This window comes from Pithys albifrons, chromosome 11 (assembly GCF_047495875.1).
Source record: "Pithys albifrons albifrons isolate INPA30051 chromosome 11, PitAlb_v1, whole genome shotgun sequence".
NCBI lineage: Eukaryota > Metazoa > Chordata > Aves > Passeriformes > Thamnophilidae > Pithys > Pithys albifrons.
Window position 1 is genome coordinate 11718428 of NC_092468.1, and position 19903 is coordinate 11738330.

General features: G+C 38.0%; 1 protein-coding gene across 1 annotated transcript; it reads left to right on the forward strand.

Moving 5' to 3' along the window:
• Positions 1-19: 19 nt before the first annotated feature.
• On the forward strand, positions 20-18253 carry TRPC1 (transient receptor potential cation channel subfamily C member 1). The gene is made up of 13 exons (XM_071566783.1): positions 20-252; positions 900-1054; positions 2244-2345; positions 3168-3370; positions 4749-4880; positions 6176-6371; positions 8007-8343; positions 9779-9918; positions 11572-11715; positions 14266-14441; positions 14592-14793; positions 15338-15532; positions 16343-18253. The coding sequence occupies exons 1-13, from the start codon at positions 117-119 to the stop codon at positions 16568-16570; spliced, it is 2346 nt and encodes a 781-aa protein (XP_071422884.1). The 5' UTR covers positions 20-116; the 3' UTR covers positions 16571-18253.
• The last annotated feature ends 1650 nt before the right edge of the window (positions 18254-19903 follow it).

Here is a 19903-nt window from a genome sequence, read left to right on the forward strand (position 1 = left end):
GCATGTGCAGTGCGGCGGGAGCGGCTGCGGCCCCGCCCTCCCGGCCCTGCCCCGGGGTCACCGCGCCGGGGCCGCCGTCCCGCTCCGTGCGGGGCCCGCATGGGCCTGACGGAGCCATGGCCGCGCTGTACCAGAGCGCGGACCCGTCCGCCTCCGCCTCGCCCAACAAGCTGCTGGCGCTGAAGGACGTGCGGCAGGTGAAGGAGGAGACCACGCTGGACGAGAAGCTTTTCCTTCTGGCCTGCGATAAAGGTACGTGCCGGCCCGGCCCCCACCCAAGCCGCTGCCGCCCGCCCCGAGGGCCCGCCGGGCCGGGGCCCGGCACTGCCGGCACCGGGGCTCGCCCCGGGGCCGCGGAAACCCGAGGGCCGCGGCCGGGACACCACCGAGCCCGGCCCGGCCCCTCCCGCGGTGCCAGAACCGAGAGGCGTCTCTGGAGCGCGTTCAGTTTGTGCCCGAGGAATTCGTAAGGCGTTTGCTGCGTTCGCTCTTAGAAGAGCCTGTGAGTGTAGGGCTGCTGTAAAATCGTGGCTTATCTAGACACTCTCAGAATAAGCACGACAGGTATCCTGTCTTGGTCGTGATCTTATGTGTTGCAAAGTAATTTGTTACCCTAGAGACAGTTTTGAAAACTACTCATGGTTTTGTGTGTGTTTGTTTTCAGAACTGGAACTAAAGGGTAGATAAAGTATATGTTTATTGTTTTTCTGAGAAGACATATATCTTTAGTTTTCTGCCTGCTGAGAGAATGTGCATCTACCTTGATTTCTTCCTTGTCTGATGTACTCAGTGTCTTCTTGTCAGCTGCGGAATGTTGTCTCATTTGATGGTAGCTGGTACTTAAAATGTTCACATGTTTTGTAATAATACACAGTGATGTCCGTACATTATTTGTGCAGGTGACTATTACATGGTTAAGAAACTCTTGGAGGAAAACAGCTCGGGGGAAATGAACATAAATTGTGTGGATGTGCTTGGACGAAATGCTGTTACTATAACCATTGAAAATGAAAACTTGGACATACTACAACTCCTTTTGGATTATGGCTGCCAGGTATACAACATACGCTATTGAACATGTTCAGTGTAGTGATGTCATATATCTTCTGTTAATTGGTCAGAATTTGGAAGGGAATACAATCTGCCTTTACAGGCAGTTCAGTTCTTTTTCCAGTTAGTAATTGTGATAATGATTTTTTCTCAAAAATTTGCTTTTCTATAGTAATATAATTGTGTAAATAATATTTCGATTATATAAATAAGTCTGAATTTTATGTTATTCCTGTTACAGATAAAATACATGCATTATCTTTAAGCAAAATAAACAGTACATTGCCAGAGTCCCATCATATTAAGAAGTGTAAAATGCTTTGAGATCCCTTTGGCTGTGGAGTATAATAAGTTTTTAAGTGGTAATACAGTTAGAAAAATGCTCGTTATATTAATTGATTTTAAGTTAAGATAAACATACATTTCTGCAGTGCTTTCTTGTTGAACTTGATCTGTGCTTGGTGGCAGGGCAGTTTCCTGCCAGCAGCGCTGCCTTACCTGTGTGCGGCATCTCTGCTGCTGCTGCTGGAAGAGTGGAAACTATGGTGGCTTAAATGTGTAAGACAGGGAGAAGTAGCATCTTTTGTTACCTTGCTTGATACTGGGCATGAATAAATCAGCAAGCTTTCCCCTCCCTGGATCAGTGGCAATCGTGAAAGCTGTGTCTTTTATTTTTTATACTAAAAGATTTGCATTTTTGGAAGTGAATTAAAAAAGAATAATATCAACTGTAGGGAAAATGAAAAGCTGCTTAGCTCAGCTTAGGAGGAGTTGCACAAGCAGTTACCAACCAAGAAGAAAAAGCTTATTTTCCTCGCTGTCCCAAGAACTACAAATGTGGGACTGAAGTGTCCCATACGCCTGAGCTGTGTTACATATACACTTGCTTTTAACATTTTTAATAACATGGTAAAGTGTCCCTTACAACTCAATTTTAGCAAGTATTCTGCATCATCAGTGCTGGAAAGCAGTTTCTGCAGTTGGTTCTTTTGCAATGAAACAGGTTGTCAGTGATTCTCTATGAACTTCTGGAGTGACAGCCTGCATTTGTGTCCTGATCATGTGCATGGTGATAACACAGTACTGGTTTAGTACTTGAAATATAAATTTAAAATAATATATTAAAAAAGGCAGTTTGGGTTGAGTTTGACTCTTAATGCTGTTTTCACTTGTGATTTGTTTTCTTTCCTCAGTCATCGGATGCGCTTTTGGTGGCGATTGACTCAGAAGTGGTGGGAGCTGTTGACATTCTACTCAATCACCGACCAAAAAGATCCTCCAGACCAACCATTGTGGTTGAGTGTTGTTATCCCTTGATATTTGGTTGGGGTGTGGGGACTGTGACATGCTGGGTAGCTGCAGTATTTAAAACACTGTTCTTAAGTTCTGCAGCTCTAAGGTGATAGAATCTGCGCATTGTTCTTGTAGCCTGTTTTGTCTTGAAAGATGGAATACATTATTTTGCTGCATTGCCTAAGGAATACAGTGGCTTCATACCTGCCAAATGCTGACAGATGCCTAGCTTGGAAGAGAATGAAAATACTGATTATAAATCTTTTCTTGTCATGGTGGTTAGCAGGCTTGACTTCAAAAGGGTTTATTCATGTACTGAAGCTTCCTAGATTTTTCAAGCAAATCTGTAAACATCAGTTCTTCACCTTGAAATTAATCAGTTGAAAAGTATCTTGGCAATGCTCAATTATCAAAGAACTTTTAAAAGTACATAACTAGAGGGGGAGAAGGGAAAGAAATAAGGCATTGTGTAACAGAGTATGGCACATTCAAGGTATTTTTTTCTGCACTTAGTATATACGATATTTTTTCTTAAACTAAAGCAGAATAACAATTTTTAATATCAGACATGTGTATTGCAGAAGGTGGGCACTGAATGTCAGATTTTCTGTGTAAATAAATCAAACATTTCTGTGTCTGTTTTTCAGTATTTATCTGAGAGATGTTTGAATGTTTTTGCAAATTTTTCCTTTTTATGTTACGAAACATTGGAAAGTATTTTGAAGAACAAGTTCATTGTAAAATAGTAAAAAAAAATCCTACATGAAAGTAATGCAGTATAACTGGAGGTAATAAACTCAGTCACTTCCTATGTTTTATTCCAGAAATTAATGGAACGCATTCAGAACCCCGAGTACTCAACGACCATGGATGTGGCCCCAGTCATTTTAGCTGCTCATCGTAACAACTATGAAATTCTCACCATGCTGCTAAAGCAGGATATATCCTTACCCAAACCCCACGCCGTGGGCTGTGAATGCACACTGTGTACTGCAAAGAACAAAAAAGATAGTTTACGACATTCCAGGTAAGTCTTAGCAGTCACAGAGCATGATAAAGAGACTCTCAATTCTCTGGTATTGCTTGGGGTCAGATTCAGTATGTTTCCCTTTTCCTTTTTAAGGTGGAGTTTGAGTGGATTCCTTTAATACATTGTAGCCTGTCTGTGAGAGATGGTAATTCTGGGGGATGAGTTGTGCTTGAACAGGCTGGTGGGAGGCCATGGCTTTTTATCCATTTTGGTTTTATACTCTTAGTCACTGTGCCTATTAAGCTAAGTGCCTTTCCTTGCTGCCAGCTGTGTGTGAAACATTCTTGCTACCTTTGGCTTCTGAGCATAGGGATTATGCAAATAAAATATTTCTCAAGTTAGTTCATATTTGTGGGTTTTTGAACCAGAATGAGAAGGTGGGTAATTCTGTATCTGGTTTCTAAAAATGTTTATGTAGTATGGATTGATGTATGCAAACTAAAGACAATTCTTTTTTTTCCTCAGTATTTTTGAAAGTAGAAAGTTTTTTAATAAAGGTTCAGATGAGGAGAGGGATTTACCAATCTGGTAAATATTTTGCCTGATTAACTTGACAACATATTTGAGGGTTGAATAAAATTTAGTTTGCAAGAGTTGGGGTGAAAAGTCCCAGAGCTCAAAGGTCATAAGTGTACTGCAATTACAGCATGCAATTAATTGTTGCATAATTACTCCAGTATGTATCCAAAATACTGAATAATAAGAGAAATGACAGGATAATTGTTACTGACTACAGGCCACATTCTGGTATCCATCCTATACCCCATGTCAGTATCTTCAGTATGAGCAAAGATGTCAGGGTATCCCAAGCAGACAAACAATAGGAACATTTGAGATAGCAGCTCTTAGTTTAAACTAGAACAGATAACATCCTGTGTTTCAATGTTCATGAGTCACTCAGCTTGCAAGAGAACATCCCTTCAAATGCAGTCCTTGGTTGTTTTTCTGTGTTACACATTAAAGCTCCTTACTGATTTTAATTTCATTGGTTAATATAGAAGATTGCTCTAAATGCTTTGGTTCCCTCTCTTATTTTCACTTGAAGAACCATAAGAGCTACTGTGTAACACTTAAAATTTTAAAATTTTTCAGATGCTCTTAGCTTGACTGATGGCCTTTTCCTGTTGTAATAGTGGAAGTGGCGAGGAAAAGAGCAGGGAACCAGTTTGGCCAATTTTTGATACTTAGTAATTCTGAGTATGTTGCGGAACTGTATCTTCCACAACATACCACATTTAATGCTTGTACTGTCTGATTTTAGGAAAGTAGACTGTTTTGTCTTTTAGCTACTTACGCAAACCTTTGGAATATGTTCTGATTCAAAACTGCTACTGAAATGAAACATCTTCATTTTGTTTGCTGTTCTTTGTCACAGGTTTCGTCTTGACATTTATCGGTGTTTGGCCAGTCCTGCTTTAATAATGTTGACAGAGGAGGATCCAATCCTACGAGCTTTTGAACTTAGTGCAGACTTGAAAGAATTAAGCCTTGTTGAGGTTGAATTCAGGTAGGAATTGAAAATACAAACCAATTTTAATACTTATATGAAATTGCATGTACAGAAATGTGTATGCATTAGAAAAAGTTTATTCCTAATTTTTTGTAATTGGAGTGTTTAAACTGATAATTAGATGTAGTAAGTTATATAATGTAATTTGTGCCTCATTAGTAGTCAATTTGAGAGTTTAATTACTTTAAATTCTATTAGGTGTAGACAGTTCAATGAGTATAGTTGCACCAACAGTTCAAATTTCAGCTCTGGTCTGAAAAAATAAACAGTAATTATGATAAATGCTGACTTATTTGAAAATCACACACCTATTAATCATGTCAAGATCTCATCAGTGCTCTGCACCTTTTTTCCTGTATCAGGGTAGAAACGTGTTACAGCTTTTTTTATACTGACCTGACTCATGTTGAGAGTCTTGGGTGTTGTTTCTTAATTTTGCCCCTTTTATTATAAGACTTTGAACAGTGCATGTGTGTGTGTATGTATGTATGTATATATGTGTGTGTATGTGTATATGTATATGAAATATGCATATGTGTGTAGAAGATGTCATGTGGGAAATGCCCTATTTAATGAACAAATGCTCAGTATAATTTCATGTTTGAACTATGCAGATTTCTACCATTTTGTAACTTAGCAGCACAAAGGCTTTCCAAGAATGTGAAAGCAAATGTTTGTATGAGGTAAAATTCTTCTTTCCTAAACAACATGTGAATTTTCTGTATTTTAGCTGCTTGTCTTTCTTAATAAGAGCTCAATTGTTGCATTTTTGTGATACAACTTGGCACTAAAACGGACTGTGTGCAAGGTGAGACAAGGAAATCATGTGGTTTCTTTTCTTATGTTTATTATATTAATATATTGTGTTCACTGAAAAGACTTAATTTTCAGAGGACAGGAATAAAGCAAAACCAAAAAAACCTTCCTGTCACATGGAAAGTCCAAGTGATTCCTTACCAGAGGCATATTTTGTGACTGCCACACTTTCTTATCTCCTGGGAAAAGCTTTCACTCTGTATGGAACTCCTCAGATAAGAATTTATATACTGTTAAGTCTGTCAGGTTTTCTGTAGTGGTTTTGCAAACTAAACTGAAGTGTAGTTGTCATGTTACATGGGAAAACTTCTCAGGGTGGTCTTAGGAAAGCTTGGACCTTGACATATGGCTTTTGGAGTGGTTTCTTTTGGTTTGTCTTAACATAACATAGAATCCCAACCAAAAGCGGATGGTTAATGGTTTAGCAGAAAATACACCAGCAGTGTAATAGTAAGTTCAGCTTCTGTGTCTTTCAGAAACGATTATGAGGAGCTTGCTCAGCAGTGCAAAACCTTTGCTAAAGATTTGCTTGCACAAGCACGGAATTCCCGGGAGCTGGAAGTGATTCTGAACCACACATCCAGTGATGAACATGTAGACAAGAGAGGCCTCTTGGAAGAGAGGATGAATTTAAGCCGCTTAAAACTTGCAATCAAGTATAATCAAAAAGAGGTTAGTCTTTGCAGTAATTTGATCACCTTTCCACATCATATTTTTCTAGTAATTAATTTAATTTATTGTTGGTCCTCTAGAAATGGAAGTGGAAATAAATTTACTAGGAGTTTTTGTAGAAGAGATGGTGATACACAGAGCAGCAGCATGGGAGACAGGGAAGGGATGCTGCAACATACTGACTTTCTTCAGTGTTTACTGTGGAGAAGAATGTGGGATTTTCTGTATTGGAGTACAGACTACTGTTTTTTGTGAACAGCTCTGGTAGTGGTAATTATTTGTTCAGATCCTCATTAAGGAGGCATGGATCCTTAGGTGCCAAACATGATTTATCATCTTCTCACTAGTCATTAACTGTTCAGCTTTGTCTCAGGCCCTGCCTGTGCTGTTCTGTAATTAGGTTGGGCCTGTGCTGGTATAACTGAATAGTGCATCTGTTCCAGAACAGCAGTGCTTTTTATGCCATCAGTGTGCAACTGGTTTCATGCAGTACATTATTGTTATCTTTGTCGCTTGGCAAATTATAACTCTGGGTTTCTGTGCTAAAAGGCAAATGGGTATTTGTGGGATTCTAGTACAAGGACCAAGGACACAGTGAAAGTTTGCTTTCCACGCAAAATCCATTTTTAGTTAGCATTTGCAGAAGGAATTATAATTCTGTGTGTTCTACATGTCTAAGCTTAAAATGTTTGTGACACTTGAAACACATGGTGTTTGAGAGGCATAAGCCATGGTTATGAAATGCCCCAGAAGCAGCATTACTCATTTCTGGTTTGCAGTCAGCAAGCACACTGCAGTGTTTCAGATGTTCTGCTGGTTTTCAGCATTGTTTTTACCACAGGGCTTTGAAAATAACTTTTTTGTGTGGTATGAGGAAAATATCTGCACAATGTGTTTTATTCCTGGCGTTTCCTATAGAGACAGTTTTTGTGATTCTTTATAGAATGTGGTGATAACAGCAAGGTTCTTTTTGTTGGTATTTTTTCAGTGAAACAACAAACCATTCTCTAGTGAAATACATTCTTTAGTAACTCCATGTGGATAAGCACCTGAAATTTGAAACTGCATTTGCACAATATAGTTAACCTTCAGGACAAAATAGCCTTCTTTTGAGGGCTTGATACATACATTTTACTCTGAGGTAAAATTTACCCACTGAGTAGAGCCATAATGATACTGTATTGAACTGCTTGGCCACTTTAGTCCTTGTCTTACAATGTGTTGTGTTTTACATTGTGGATATTTAACATCAGCAGTATCTTACTCTTCAGATAAGATCACTGTGTTTTATAATAACAGACAGTGAAGCTGTCTGAGGTGTGTTGTTATTTATCTGTTAGATTTCTAAATAATTAGAAATCAAAATAAATTCTTAACATAAAAACCACTGAAAGTCTGGTGCGTATAATTTATGTTTAGTTGCTGACTTTGGAAGGAAATTAAAGTAATGGATGTTTATATTCATAGTGGTCCCTTAGTGCTTTTGGTCTATGAGATAATTATTTCAAGTTGATATTCTTGCCTTTTCCTGTTAATTGGTAACTACTAGTAGTCTGAAAATTAATTCTAATAATGTAAATCAGTAATGTGTATGAAGAAACCTGAGCCTGATCTCTTGTTTCTTTGCCCCCCCAGTTTGTTGCCCAGTCGAACTGCCAGCAGTTCCTGAACACGGTGTGGTTCGGGCAGATGGCTGGCTACCGGCGCAAGCACACCTGCAAGAAGATCCTGACTGTTCTCATGGTTGGCATTTTCTGGCCTGTTCTGTCCCTCTGTTACTTGTTAGCCCCCAAGTCTCGAGTTGGCAGAATGATTCACACTCCTTTTATGAAGTTCATTATTCATGGAGCTTCATATTTCACTTTTCTGTTGTTACTTAATTTGTACTCCCTTGTCTACAATGAGAATAAGAAGAACACAATGGGACCAGCCCTTGAGAGAATAGACTATCTTCTGATAATATGGCTAATTGGTAAGTAGGATTTGAGTGCATTGGATGACAGTGGCTCATGTTGATTGCACAGTAATGATTTGTGCTACCCTCTTAGGAAACCAGCATGTTATTCATGTTGTGTGTGTTTATGTATTCATGCATGCTCCATCTCAATCCAGTAAATCCAAGGTGTGCATTTACCTCATAATTGTTTTAATACTCAGAAACAAGTGTTTTCTCAAAGTATGGTTTTCCATTTCTATGTGTCATTATCACTGATTATGATAACTGTACTGGAAAGGCTGCATGTCAGTTCTGGTTGATGCAGCAGAGGGAGCACAGGTACAAGTTTTGTTGAGTTCTCAAGAGCTTTTGGTTGAAAATTCATTAAACCTTTTACTGTATTTTTGGTTGGGTGGCATGTGTTTGTTTTTACATTAAAATTTACCTTACTTATTGTAAGGTAATTAGATATGTGTCATTTGTTTGACCAGACTCATAAAAAGGAATGATGTAGTTAAAGAACAAAACCATTTTTATCTAAGTAGTTCTGTGTCATTTATTTGATATTTTAGAGGGTTTTCTTGTGTAATGATGGTTCCTTCACTTCCTTCATATTAAAAATGTTGAGTAGTTCGTGCAGATTTTGGAAATACTCAGTGCCCCACACACAGACACAGGAAGGTCTTAAAAAGAAAACTTGAAAACTTCACGTTTTGAGTACAAATCAGATTCCTCCTTTGCTTTGAGATTAATTATCTGATTTTAGTAATTTTTTTGCTGCATCAAATCTATTGTAGACAAAGTGTGTCATTAGGTGGTCTTGGTGATTTTAATTAAAGGCTGTTATTTTCTTCATGTAATATTCTAATGTGGATTTCAAGTAGTATTGAAAAGTCGCCTCTAAGTAACGTAATTATTAAATCACGTTATTTTTCACATTATTGAATCTTAACAGATTTTTTAAATAGGAATTGCATTTATATCTTAAATGCTTATTTTGTAATGACACACTGATTCCTGACAAATGTTCAGTAAGTTGAAAAATAATGTATGTAGAAAATGTCTTACAGAATGAACTGGAATAAAAAAACCAAGTAACAAAGATTTGCCTATATTATCATATCGCATAGTCCCATTAAAGTGTTTTATAAAAATCAATGTCATAATGGCCACAGCAGAATTTCTAACACGTAGTTAGTAGCCAGTTTTGTATTCGTCTGGGTTAACTTTCAATATCAGGAACACAGGAAATTTTTTTCTACGTTTTTGAGCCTAAATCATACAAATGTCTTCCACAGGAAAATAAAGCAGCAGAACTCCAGTTCTTGTGTATGTAAATAACATCAACTGCTCCATCTCCTTTCACTGATTCTGTAACAAATGTACTGTAAAATACATGATGATCATATGTAAAAGAGTATTTGTTCAGTACAATGGCTTCACTTCTCTGGGATTTCTATTTCTTCTGCAGGAATGGTGTGGTCAGATGTCAAGAGACTCTGGTATGATGGTTTAGAGGATTTTTTAGAAGAATCCCGTAATCAGCTTAGTTTTGTCATGAATTCCCTGTATTTGGCAACTTTTGCCCTGAAAGTTGTTGCCCATAACAAGGTGAGCACTCGTCTTCATAGATCCCTTTGACTGAGCAAACATTAAATTGTACGTGGCTGCACAATGCATGAAGAGATGTTACATGTGGTGTGTTAGTACGTTGTGGTTAAATGTACAACATTAGTAACAGCCTGCTATGTGCATACAGTTCAGGCTTTGGAGTTAAATGTCGTATCTGCTGTGTGGTTGTCAAGGCCTCAGGTCTCGTTGCATCTTGGTCTTGGAAGAGAAGTTAATGAGGCAGATAGGAGTTATAATACACATCAAGAGCTGTTGTCTACCTTGTAAGAACTGGTTGGTCTTCACATAGCTTGGTTTTGGTGTATAGAAATGCATCTCATCTGATGTGGCATTTGAACTCGGCTGATTCCACAGTACCACGCAGAAAGCTAACAGTAATCTCTGTGATTGGATTGCCTAATGCTGTTTTGTTACAGAAGGTTTTATTTAGCTTTTGATTACATTTGCTCAAATGTCTGAAGTGGTTGTGGGGGGAATTTTAATTGATTTTTGGCTTGGTGGGATTTTTTTGGTTGGGGTTCTCTTTGCTACTAAGGATAAAAGCCCCGAGACCATAGAGGAGCCTTGTCTTTTCTCTCTGAAAAGCCATCTGGATTTGATTGAAGATGTGGGGTTTTGCAAACGATCATTGCCATTCTGTTGCATGTGTTGTTAGCCACACAGCATGTGGCAAGCTGCCAGACCAACTGAATGTGAATATTTTAGCAAAACTCAAGCCAGTGCAGTAGCACCATTATTTTGTCTTGCAAACTGCAAGTTGACAGCTGTCTGGCAGTTGGGAGGGAAATAAATTGATTCAGCTCTTCCCAACTTGGTGTTTGGCTCATTTCCCTATCCCTTGCATAGATTCAGAGGCTGGTAATGATTTGGAAAGGAAGGCTCCATTTCTTGGAGAAAAGCTAGAGGGAGAACGCCATGCTGGGCTGTCTTCCCAGCCATTTGCTTTGCAACCAGCATGTCTAGTAGTAGTTCCTTTGCTGAGATAAGAACCCTTTGTTGCTAAATTAAGTTGTAACCTCTTTGAAGATGCAAGACTCCTATCCTATGTAATAGGCACATAATGGTTTTTTTGCCATTTTTATATGGCAACATTTATTTCTATAGTTTATAAATCATATAGGAATAAAAATAAAAATGTTTGTTTTACATCTTAGATCTATATTATAGGCACCAAAGCTGTAAGAAATAGTCTCTGCAGCAGGAGGATTTGTACACATTTAATTGCAATATATAAAAACTAATATTTATCCCTGTTCCTTGCCATCTTTGAGCAGCAGACTTGGAGCAAGTTATTTTAAAGCAGCTTTGAGTTCCTTAGTTTTTGAATGACAATTTTGAGACAGCAGAAGCTGGTAATATCAATGCAGAATGTTTTCAGCCAAGCCAAAAGTTGAGATTTGTGGATATTCCATGAATAAATTAAATAGGTAGTACCTAGCAGATAATACTGGAAGGGTATGTTTGCACCAACAGTTTACTTGAGGCTTCCATTCTCTGTAGTCATTCATAAAACCTGTTGAAGGAATGCCAAGTCATGTCTTTCTCAAACTGGTTAAGGTCAGCTGTCACCACATTGCAGTTGCATTGTATTTATAATGTGGGTGATTTCAGTTTGTCCTTTTTATGTTTCAGTTCCATGATTATGCTGAAAGGAAGGACTGGGATGCATTCCATCCTACCCTAGTGGCAGAAGGACTTTTTGCTTTTGCCAACGTGCTTAGTTATCTGCGTCTCTTCTTCATGTACACAACCAGCTCTATTCTGGGACCGCTCCAGGTGAGTGTCATTGCTGCTTGAGAAAATATTAAACATAATCTGCTTTCAAGAGGCTTATTGAGGAAAAGAAGAAGTAAAGTAAGAAAGTGAAAAGTAGACAGAAGTGATACTGCACTGAAGTTTGATTTTTTTTTTAATAATCTCTCATGTAGAGCATCCTGATTTTGATGGGAAAAGGTAAGGAAAAGAGGGCAAGACCCTGTGCAGGTTTCCGTGATAACTGTACCTATACTGTCTTTCTGTTTTCATCTTTTGTAAGCTTGTCATACTGCATAAGTCTCCACAGTTTGAAAAGTGTACAAGATCAGGTTCTTCTTGTAAAGTTTTATGCAGTAATTACCTTAACTTCTTATCTCTAAAGAGATGGATGAATGAGGTGTGTGGCAAGGAAGAGTAATCAAAAGCCTTTCTGTTCATGTCTGTGATCTCACTGAAGCTGCATGTTGAGTTGTGCAAATAGCCTTTATCTAAAAAATAGAAATCGTTCAAGAGTGTTGAAATAGTAATTTAATTATCAGGAGTTAGAAGAAGGGAGAACAGCTTTCTTCTTACTTGGAATTTGATGGAGCCTTGCAGTGAGTAATGATGACAGTAAAACCCCCTACATTTTAATGACGTAATTTTCTGTTAATACATTTTAGATGGAAATGTACTTGCATACTTTGAAAAAAGTACTAAAGTCTGGATGTTGCATTAAGCATCAGGCTTGTTGTACAAATTGATTGAACACTGAAGTCTCTCCACATTTTAAAGAGATTCACTGTTTAATGTGCATATTTATTTATGTACTAGGCCTTGCACAAGTTTTTTATTAGAGTCTGTGTTATGAAATTCTCCAGGTAAATAAAAACAGTCAACAGTGCCCCATTCAGAGGCACACAGGAGCTTATGTTATTACTGCTGGCCAGTCCAGCTGGTGCAACAACTCCCACAGTATTTTCTGAAAGTAGGTCGCAAAGTTCAGATGGTGGTAATCAAACAGGGCATGGAAACCCCTCAGTGGGGGTGGGGAGAGGCAGCTTCGATGCTCTCTTGGCTATTAAGAGTTATTTTTAAGCATTCAGTTACTTGACTCATCAGTTAGTAAACCCTATTATAGTACAGATTTGTAAGTTGGCTCTGTGTGGTGGTTTTTTATTATTAACAGAAGATAGAATAATATTCCCCTAGATTAGATAATTAGATTTCAAATGCTTAGAAATTGTACATAATTAGAGAGGGAACACATGAATATATGAAGAAAGCAACTGGCATTTGGGATGGGTTATTACACTCTGTTCCAAACAGTTTTGGGTGGCTTGCACTTCTTGTATGTCCCTGTTTCATCTGCTTTGTGCCTCTCTTGGCTGGGACCATGTGTCAGCTAAAGGGTAAATGTTTTGTTGTAGAGATTTGGTTTGGTTTATTTTTCCATTAGAAGGTTGAATGTGACAAAACAGTTATGATGGGGATTGCAGTCCTGACCACTGTGCATGTAACTGGGGCAGAGCTGTGCCTCCAGCTGCAGAATGTCCCTGACTGTGACCAACTGCTCAGACTCAGGCTGTGCTGAGGGAGTTGCCAGCAGCCTGGGAGGGAGCAGGGGCAGGAGCAGGGGCAGGAGCAGGAGCAGGCATTCGTCTCCCAGGAAAGTTGTACATGCAAAGTCTGGCCAGGGTTACAAATCTAGACTTTTATGGATTTTGATTTATACAGGATTAAGCTTTCCACATGCTGATTTATATAGATGAGATCGACCCAATCCCATACATTTGTATTCTCTATAGTGGTATATTGTTGTGAAGACGTTCATAAAAACAGTAATTTAATGACAAGCAGTTTCTGTTGCGTCTGTGTAAAAATTTATGCTTATGTCAAAAGCAAGTCAAGGTCTTTTCTGTGTTGGAAAATGGCACAAGCATATATTTTTATTTTTTTAAAGATGCTCTATTAGTGTTACAAAGTTCTCTATGGGATATTTTGACTTGAAAACTGAATTTACTGTCATACTTTCTATACTTCATCAGTTTTTATGTGCTTATGCACATGTGTTTATTTAAAATCTTACATAAACTGTACACTGAATTAATTTTGTATTCTGCAGATGGGCTGTGTTATACTGCTTTTCAAAATTTTTTTATTACTCGTGAATTAGGATTCCAAATGTTTTTATTAATTCAATGTCCTTATCAATGTTTTCTTAACTTTCTGTGGTGGCATTTATGTTCACATGCATTTCATTTACTGCTTTTGTGTGTTGACTTGTGAGCTCCTTACTACTATTGGTATTGCCAATAAATACCAAGCCCTAAACACTATTAATTATTTGTAGGATATTAACTTATCAGGTGATGTTAAAACTACTTACATTATCTTTTTAATATCTAGAATTTTTCTGTGAAAAACAGTACAAGGATATCTGCTGATTTTGAGATCTGTTTAGCATATTAAAATTTAACTTAAATATTTAAAATGCAAATAGTTTTTTTTGTTGATGCGCAGCTGAAGGAGAGAATGCAAATAAAAGTAACTACTAGTTTTACTAAAATTGGAAATAAATCTATTTCACAGATTTCAATGGGGCAGATGCTGCAAGATTTTGGAAAATTTCTGGGCATGTTTCTTCTTGTCTTGTTCTCATTCACAATTGGATTGACACAACTTTATGATAAAGGATTTACTGTACATGAAGAAAAGGACTGTGCGGGTATTTTCTGTGAACAACAGAGCAATGACACATTCCATTCGTGAGTCTGATATCTATAAAATAGCTGATTGTTTTAGCCCTTTATCCTTAGTTCTTAAACAAAACTGGAGTTTTTCATGAACTTGAATTTACATTAAACACTTTTGGTGTTTGCTTTACCTAACCAGATCTTTTTTCCTTGTTTTTGTAGGTTCATTGGCACATGTTTTGCCCTGTTCTGGTACATATTCTCCCTGGCTCACGTAGCAATATTTGTCACACGTTTCAGCTATGGTGAAGAATTACAGTCTTTTGTGGGTGCTGTTATTGTTGGTACCTACAATGTGGTGGTTGTGATAGTGTTAACTAAACTCCTTGTGGCAATGCTTCATAAAAGTTTTCAGCTAATAGCAGTAAGTGGTTTCTGATTAATTATCAATAACTGATAGCTGTATGTTTGGATTTTGTACAAATTTCTTCCTATGATTTATATAGATGTACAGACCTTCGTGCCTGAGCTCTGTGAGCTCACAAGGCTCATCTTTTCTTGAATAAGAACTTACTTATTTTGATCCAAATGATATGGGTCCTTTGCATGTTGAACATGTGCAGAGCTTTGGCCTGCTGGGAATTGATGACTTTCTTGATACAGTGGCTGTTCAAGATGCTGTTCTGACCTGTGTGGTGCTTTGGTATTTTATAAGGGGGTTGTACCTTGGCTGAATTTTGTACTTACACTACACAGTATATAAAAAATTGAAGAGAGATGAACTTACTTTAAGTGTTTAGTATTAGAATATTAAAACAAGCATATTAAAATACTGTATAAATCCATATCTTAAAGTCCTGTATAACCAAAGTTACATTATGGTCACTTTTTCAGGTATGAAAAAAAACTTACAAAATAGCCTGTAAATATTTTTGCTTCTTTTCTCTGTAATGTTTCTAATGCTTTAGAATCATGAAGACAAGGAGTGGAAATTTGCTCGTGCCAAGCTCTGGCTTAGCTACTTTGATGACAAATGCACACTCCCTCCACCTTTCAATGTGATTCCCTCTCCCAAGACTATCTGTTATCTCTTCAACAGTCTCAGTAAATGGATCTGCTCTCACACCTCGAGTGGCAAAGTGAAACGTCAGAACAGCCTAAAGGTGAGGAGTGACTGGGAAAGGTCTGGGCTCGGAAGCTGCAAAGGTGCTAAAACGAATTAGCAAACTGCTGTCACAAGGTGAATGCTGCTAAGATTAGTAGGAGCTACAGAATAATGTGTGTTGCATCCAAAATATAAATAAGTGGTACCTATTTCTGCCTGGGTAAGGTTCTATTAACTTTCTGGTTTGGGAATTTCAACCCCCTTCCCTCCAACTCCCAGTTCCCCCAGAAACGGTCTGGAAAAATGCTTTGATTGAATGAAAACACATAGAAACCTCAAGGAAGTATGTGTTAATCTCAAAAATGATGAAGTTAGAGTATTCTTTGGGGAAGGTAATTGGTTTTAAACACATTACAGAAGTGTCAAAATAAATAACCGAAAAAGATCACTGAAGCCTTTTGTTGTTGGGGGGAGGGATATTTTTTTTGTTGTTAAACAAACATTTGTACCCTGTAATTTTGAATACTAATTTTGCATCTTCTTGCTGACAAAAATAGCATTGAATAAACAAATTAAAACACTTCATGGAATTTGCACTGAGAGGCATTCAAGACTATGGAACTCTTAATTGGTCGTAGGACAATTAGCAAGCCAGGTAGATCACAATTTTCAGTTTTCCTGGTACAGCAAATTATAATTTATTTTAATTTTGCAAACAATTTAGATGCATTCTATGTTTGTGCACATCAGCATGTACTTATAAAATAGCTTTGTTATTTTCTTCATATTTATTCTCTGTATAAATGTAAATAGGCTTTAGGGCTCAAAAATCACTTTTCTGTTGTAAATGTGTGATGTTTGTTTAAAGGAATGGAGAAACCTGAAGCAAAAGAGAGATGAGAATTACCAAAAGGTGATGTGTTGCTTAGTCCACCGTTACTTGACTTCCATGAGACAGAAGATGCAGAGTACGGATCAGGCGACTGTGGAAAACCTCAATGAGCTGCGACAAGACTTGTCAAAGTTCCGAAACGAGATGAGGGACCTGCTGGGCTTTCGAACTTCCAAATATGCCATGTTTTATCCAAGGAACTGAGGCCTAGCCTTTAAACAAGTGTGTACTTTCGTACAGGTGTAGGTGAAAATGTTGGCCTAATTCTGTTGCCAGATCATATCGAGAAGATATTGCACAAAGTACATTTCCTGATGTGTTTGCATGAATTGCAGCTCCGGCCCAAAGTGGTTGAAATAAATGCAAAACCAGATATAGTGATTTTCTTAAGCTTTTAATCTTAGTGTGTATATAAAATTTGTATATAGGAGTTTTTTAAATGTTCTCAGAGCGTGGCTGTCAGGTGTCAGAGCTTTGTAACTAGCACAGTGTGTTTCTTCTATTTTTGCTGTTTGTTCTTTTTTGATACTTGTTTTTCAAGTTGTGGGGGAAGACAGGCTTTTTAAAACAAAAATCCAGCCTATGTTTATTTTTAATAGAAGAGTCAGATATAGAATAATACAAAATTTCCAGCACAGTTGGAAATTATGTTTGACTGTAGGTTACAGTGCATGGGAAGACTGTAGGGCTCTGAAAGAAGCAGTTCTAGTTTTGTATGGGAACACTGACTGTAAACTGACATTTATAGAACACAGCACATCAAATCATCAAGACTGTTCCCTTTTGTGGGAAAACTGACATTTTGAACACAAAGTAGACCAACCATTTCTTGAATATTTATGGTTATTTGTGAGACAATCAATCCCTGCTTGGATTTTTCAGCAGTGCCTCAGTAGTACATTTCAATATACATGTTATGATTGGGGAACAGAATTTCAAAACTAACCTGTTAACATTTAATGTTTGGTATCTTGGGGTTTTAAAATCTGCATGATAAATTATTTGAATTGTTAAGACCTGCTGTTTAATGAAAATGAGGTGGAGTACATGAGTGCTATTGTTTGCAGTGCTGAACAACTCTGTGAAACATTCTGCACTTGTTTCTGTGAGATCATGGAGTCTGGTCATTGGAGAATACTTTAGAATGGTCTGCTTGACACAGATTCTACATATCCTACTTTTAAACTTTTTTTTCCTGTTTTTTACCACATTTGTTGCCAAGCTAGAGTTTAGTTTGTGCCAGGGATACTGTTTTGTGAAAACATGTGATTTGACTTTGCTTACAATGGACAGTAAGGGCTTTGTGGATTTTCTGCATATGCTTATATATATTATGTAAGCTGACAAATTGTAATTGAGAAATGTGAGATTCCTGTATTTTTAATTACAAACTAAGTATATTTATGACAGCTGGAGGGTTATTGACAGTTTTACTGTTATGATGGTGCTCTTCCAAAATGGTCCTGTGTCTGGAAGGCACAGGGAGCCAGAGTGGTCTCTGACTACAGTTCGCTGGGGGAGATGGGTAGAGTGGAGGCTTACACAAATGTTTACTCTTTGGGAAGGAATTCTTATAAAACTCTTTCTTGTAAAGGTAATATATTTTCTGTACTATGAAATTATGTATTTCTGATCTAGGTTTTAATACTCTGCTTCCAGAAGTGGTACAGTATAGAGGGATTCTAAAACACGTTGGCTTTTCCTGTGAATTGGATGTTAACCTCTTGGTTCAAAGCAAAGAGGATCACCGAGTTGTGTGTTTGGACTCAGATCTCATGTTTAAATAATGCACCAACATAAAAAACTATGTGCTGTGTGTGTTATGTATATCCAAAAAAGGAAGCAGACAAATAAAAACTCTGAAAAATACAGTTGTAGTAATATTAGTCATATTGCAAGCACATTGTATCAGGTGCCACATTGAAAGACATTTCTTTGTCTTGTTAAGGTAATAAGTTTAAGGAAGGGAGCTGGTGTTGATGTGTTACTCCCTTTTTTCCTTCTGGACTCATCCTGTTCAGTTCATTGAAATGGCATCATGAAGAGATGCTTGAGCTGGTTCCGGACTAGCTAGGCTGGATCCTGGGAGGGTCATTAGCTGTTTGGCCCTGGGCTCACTGGGCAGTTCTGGGAAGCTGGGCATGCTGAGAGTGTGAGTGAAGAGCTGGTGGACTGAGTGCTTTTCAGGTGTTCAGCAGTCCCTGAGCACCAGCTTGGGCATTGTGTCCTGGCACGGTGTTCTGCTCAGTTTGGATGTCCTTAGGAAGAACTGTTGTACTTCAAGGCTCTTCTGGGGGATTGGGTTGGAACTACAGGTTCTGGAGTTTTTATTTGTGCCTGGAATACATACCTGCAAAGTGATGCAGACCAGAGAGAGAGAAGTTTGTTCTCTGTCATACCTTAGGACAGAGAACAAACTGGCTACCAATCAGTACAGAGTGCCTTGTACTATTTACCCAGTCTTGTCTCATTTAGATTGTCCTAGTTCATGTGTGTTAAACATTCTATTGCTTTCTCATTTGGCAGTTTTTTATACTGGCTGTTCCACTGTTCTTGGGCATCCAAGATCTCCTTTATGGCCACTGACAGAATAGTTCTGGACATGCACAGAAACAATTTTAGATGTCACAAAAATAGTTTTGGAGAAGCTGGAGTTTACTTGGCTATAGGATTCAGATTTTTCCTTGTACAAATATTAGAGCAAGTCATGGAAGTACTAAGTGGGTTTTTTGAGACAACTGAAAAAGGTTGATTTTTCTTCCTTTTCATGTTAATGTGTGTTTTGTGGTAGAGCTAACTTTGCCTTGATGACTGAAAAATGGAGATGGAATTTTTCATGCTACCTTTGTTTGCAACAGAAAGGTCAAAGCCTCTCATCCCTGAAAGCTTATTTTATGCTCTTGCTAAACAATGGTTTTGATTGGTATTTCTGTAGAAATTATTTCACAAAGTGTATTGTGGTTAGATAATTTCAATTGTTTGGTTGCAGGTTGGAAATGTTCGCAGTTTACAGTCACTACAACCTGCTCTAAAAACTTGTAATAATTGTTACCTGTGTTTTGTAACAAACCCTTACTTGATAAAACTGGCAGTGCTTTCTGTTTCTCTGCTTCTTGTTTCAGGCCTACTGCTGCCAGTGCATTGATTTGGGAAAGGAACTGGTCTAAAAGGAGTGTTTGGGAAGAGCAGGCAGGAGCTTTTCCTACCTACCATTTGGTAGACAAGGAGTAGGCTGCCAAACCTTTCTTGCCTTGCTGAAACAAGCTGCATGACAGATGGGCATGTCATCATAAATAAAAATAGATTATTGTAGTTTCAGGACAGTTCCGAGCATGGTTTCCACATGGCTTCTCCCCAGGCTGCTGCCAAGCAATGCAGAGAGCACTGGGCATAAAACCTCTTAATCTGCATAGGAATCGATGCTGGAAAATTGAAATTTTTATTTAAAAATTGGAAAACTTCATCTGCTTGGCAACAAATGCTGCTGCGGGTTCCACAGAGAAATGCTGTTTGGTTTGGTCAGTCTGGCAAAGGCCA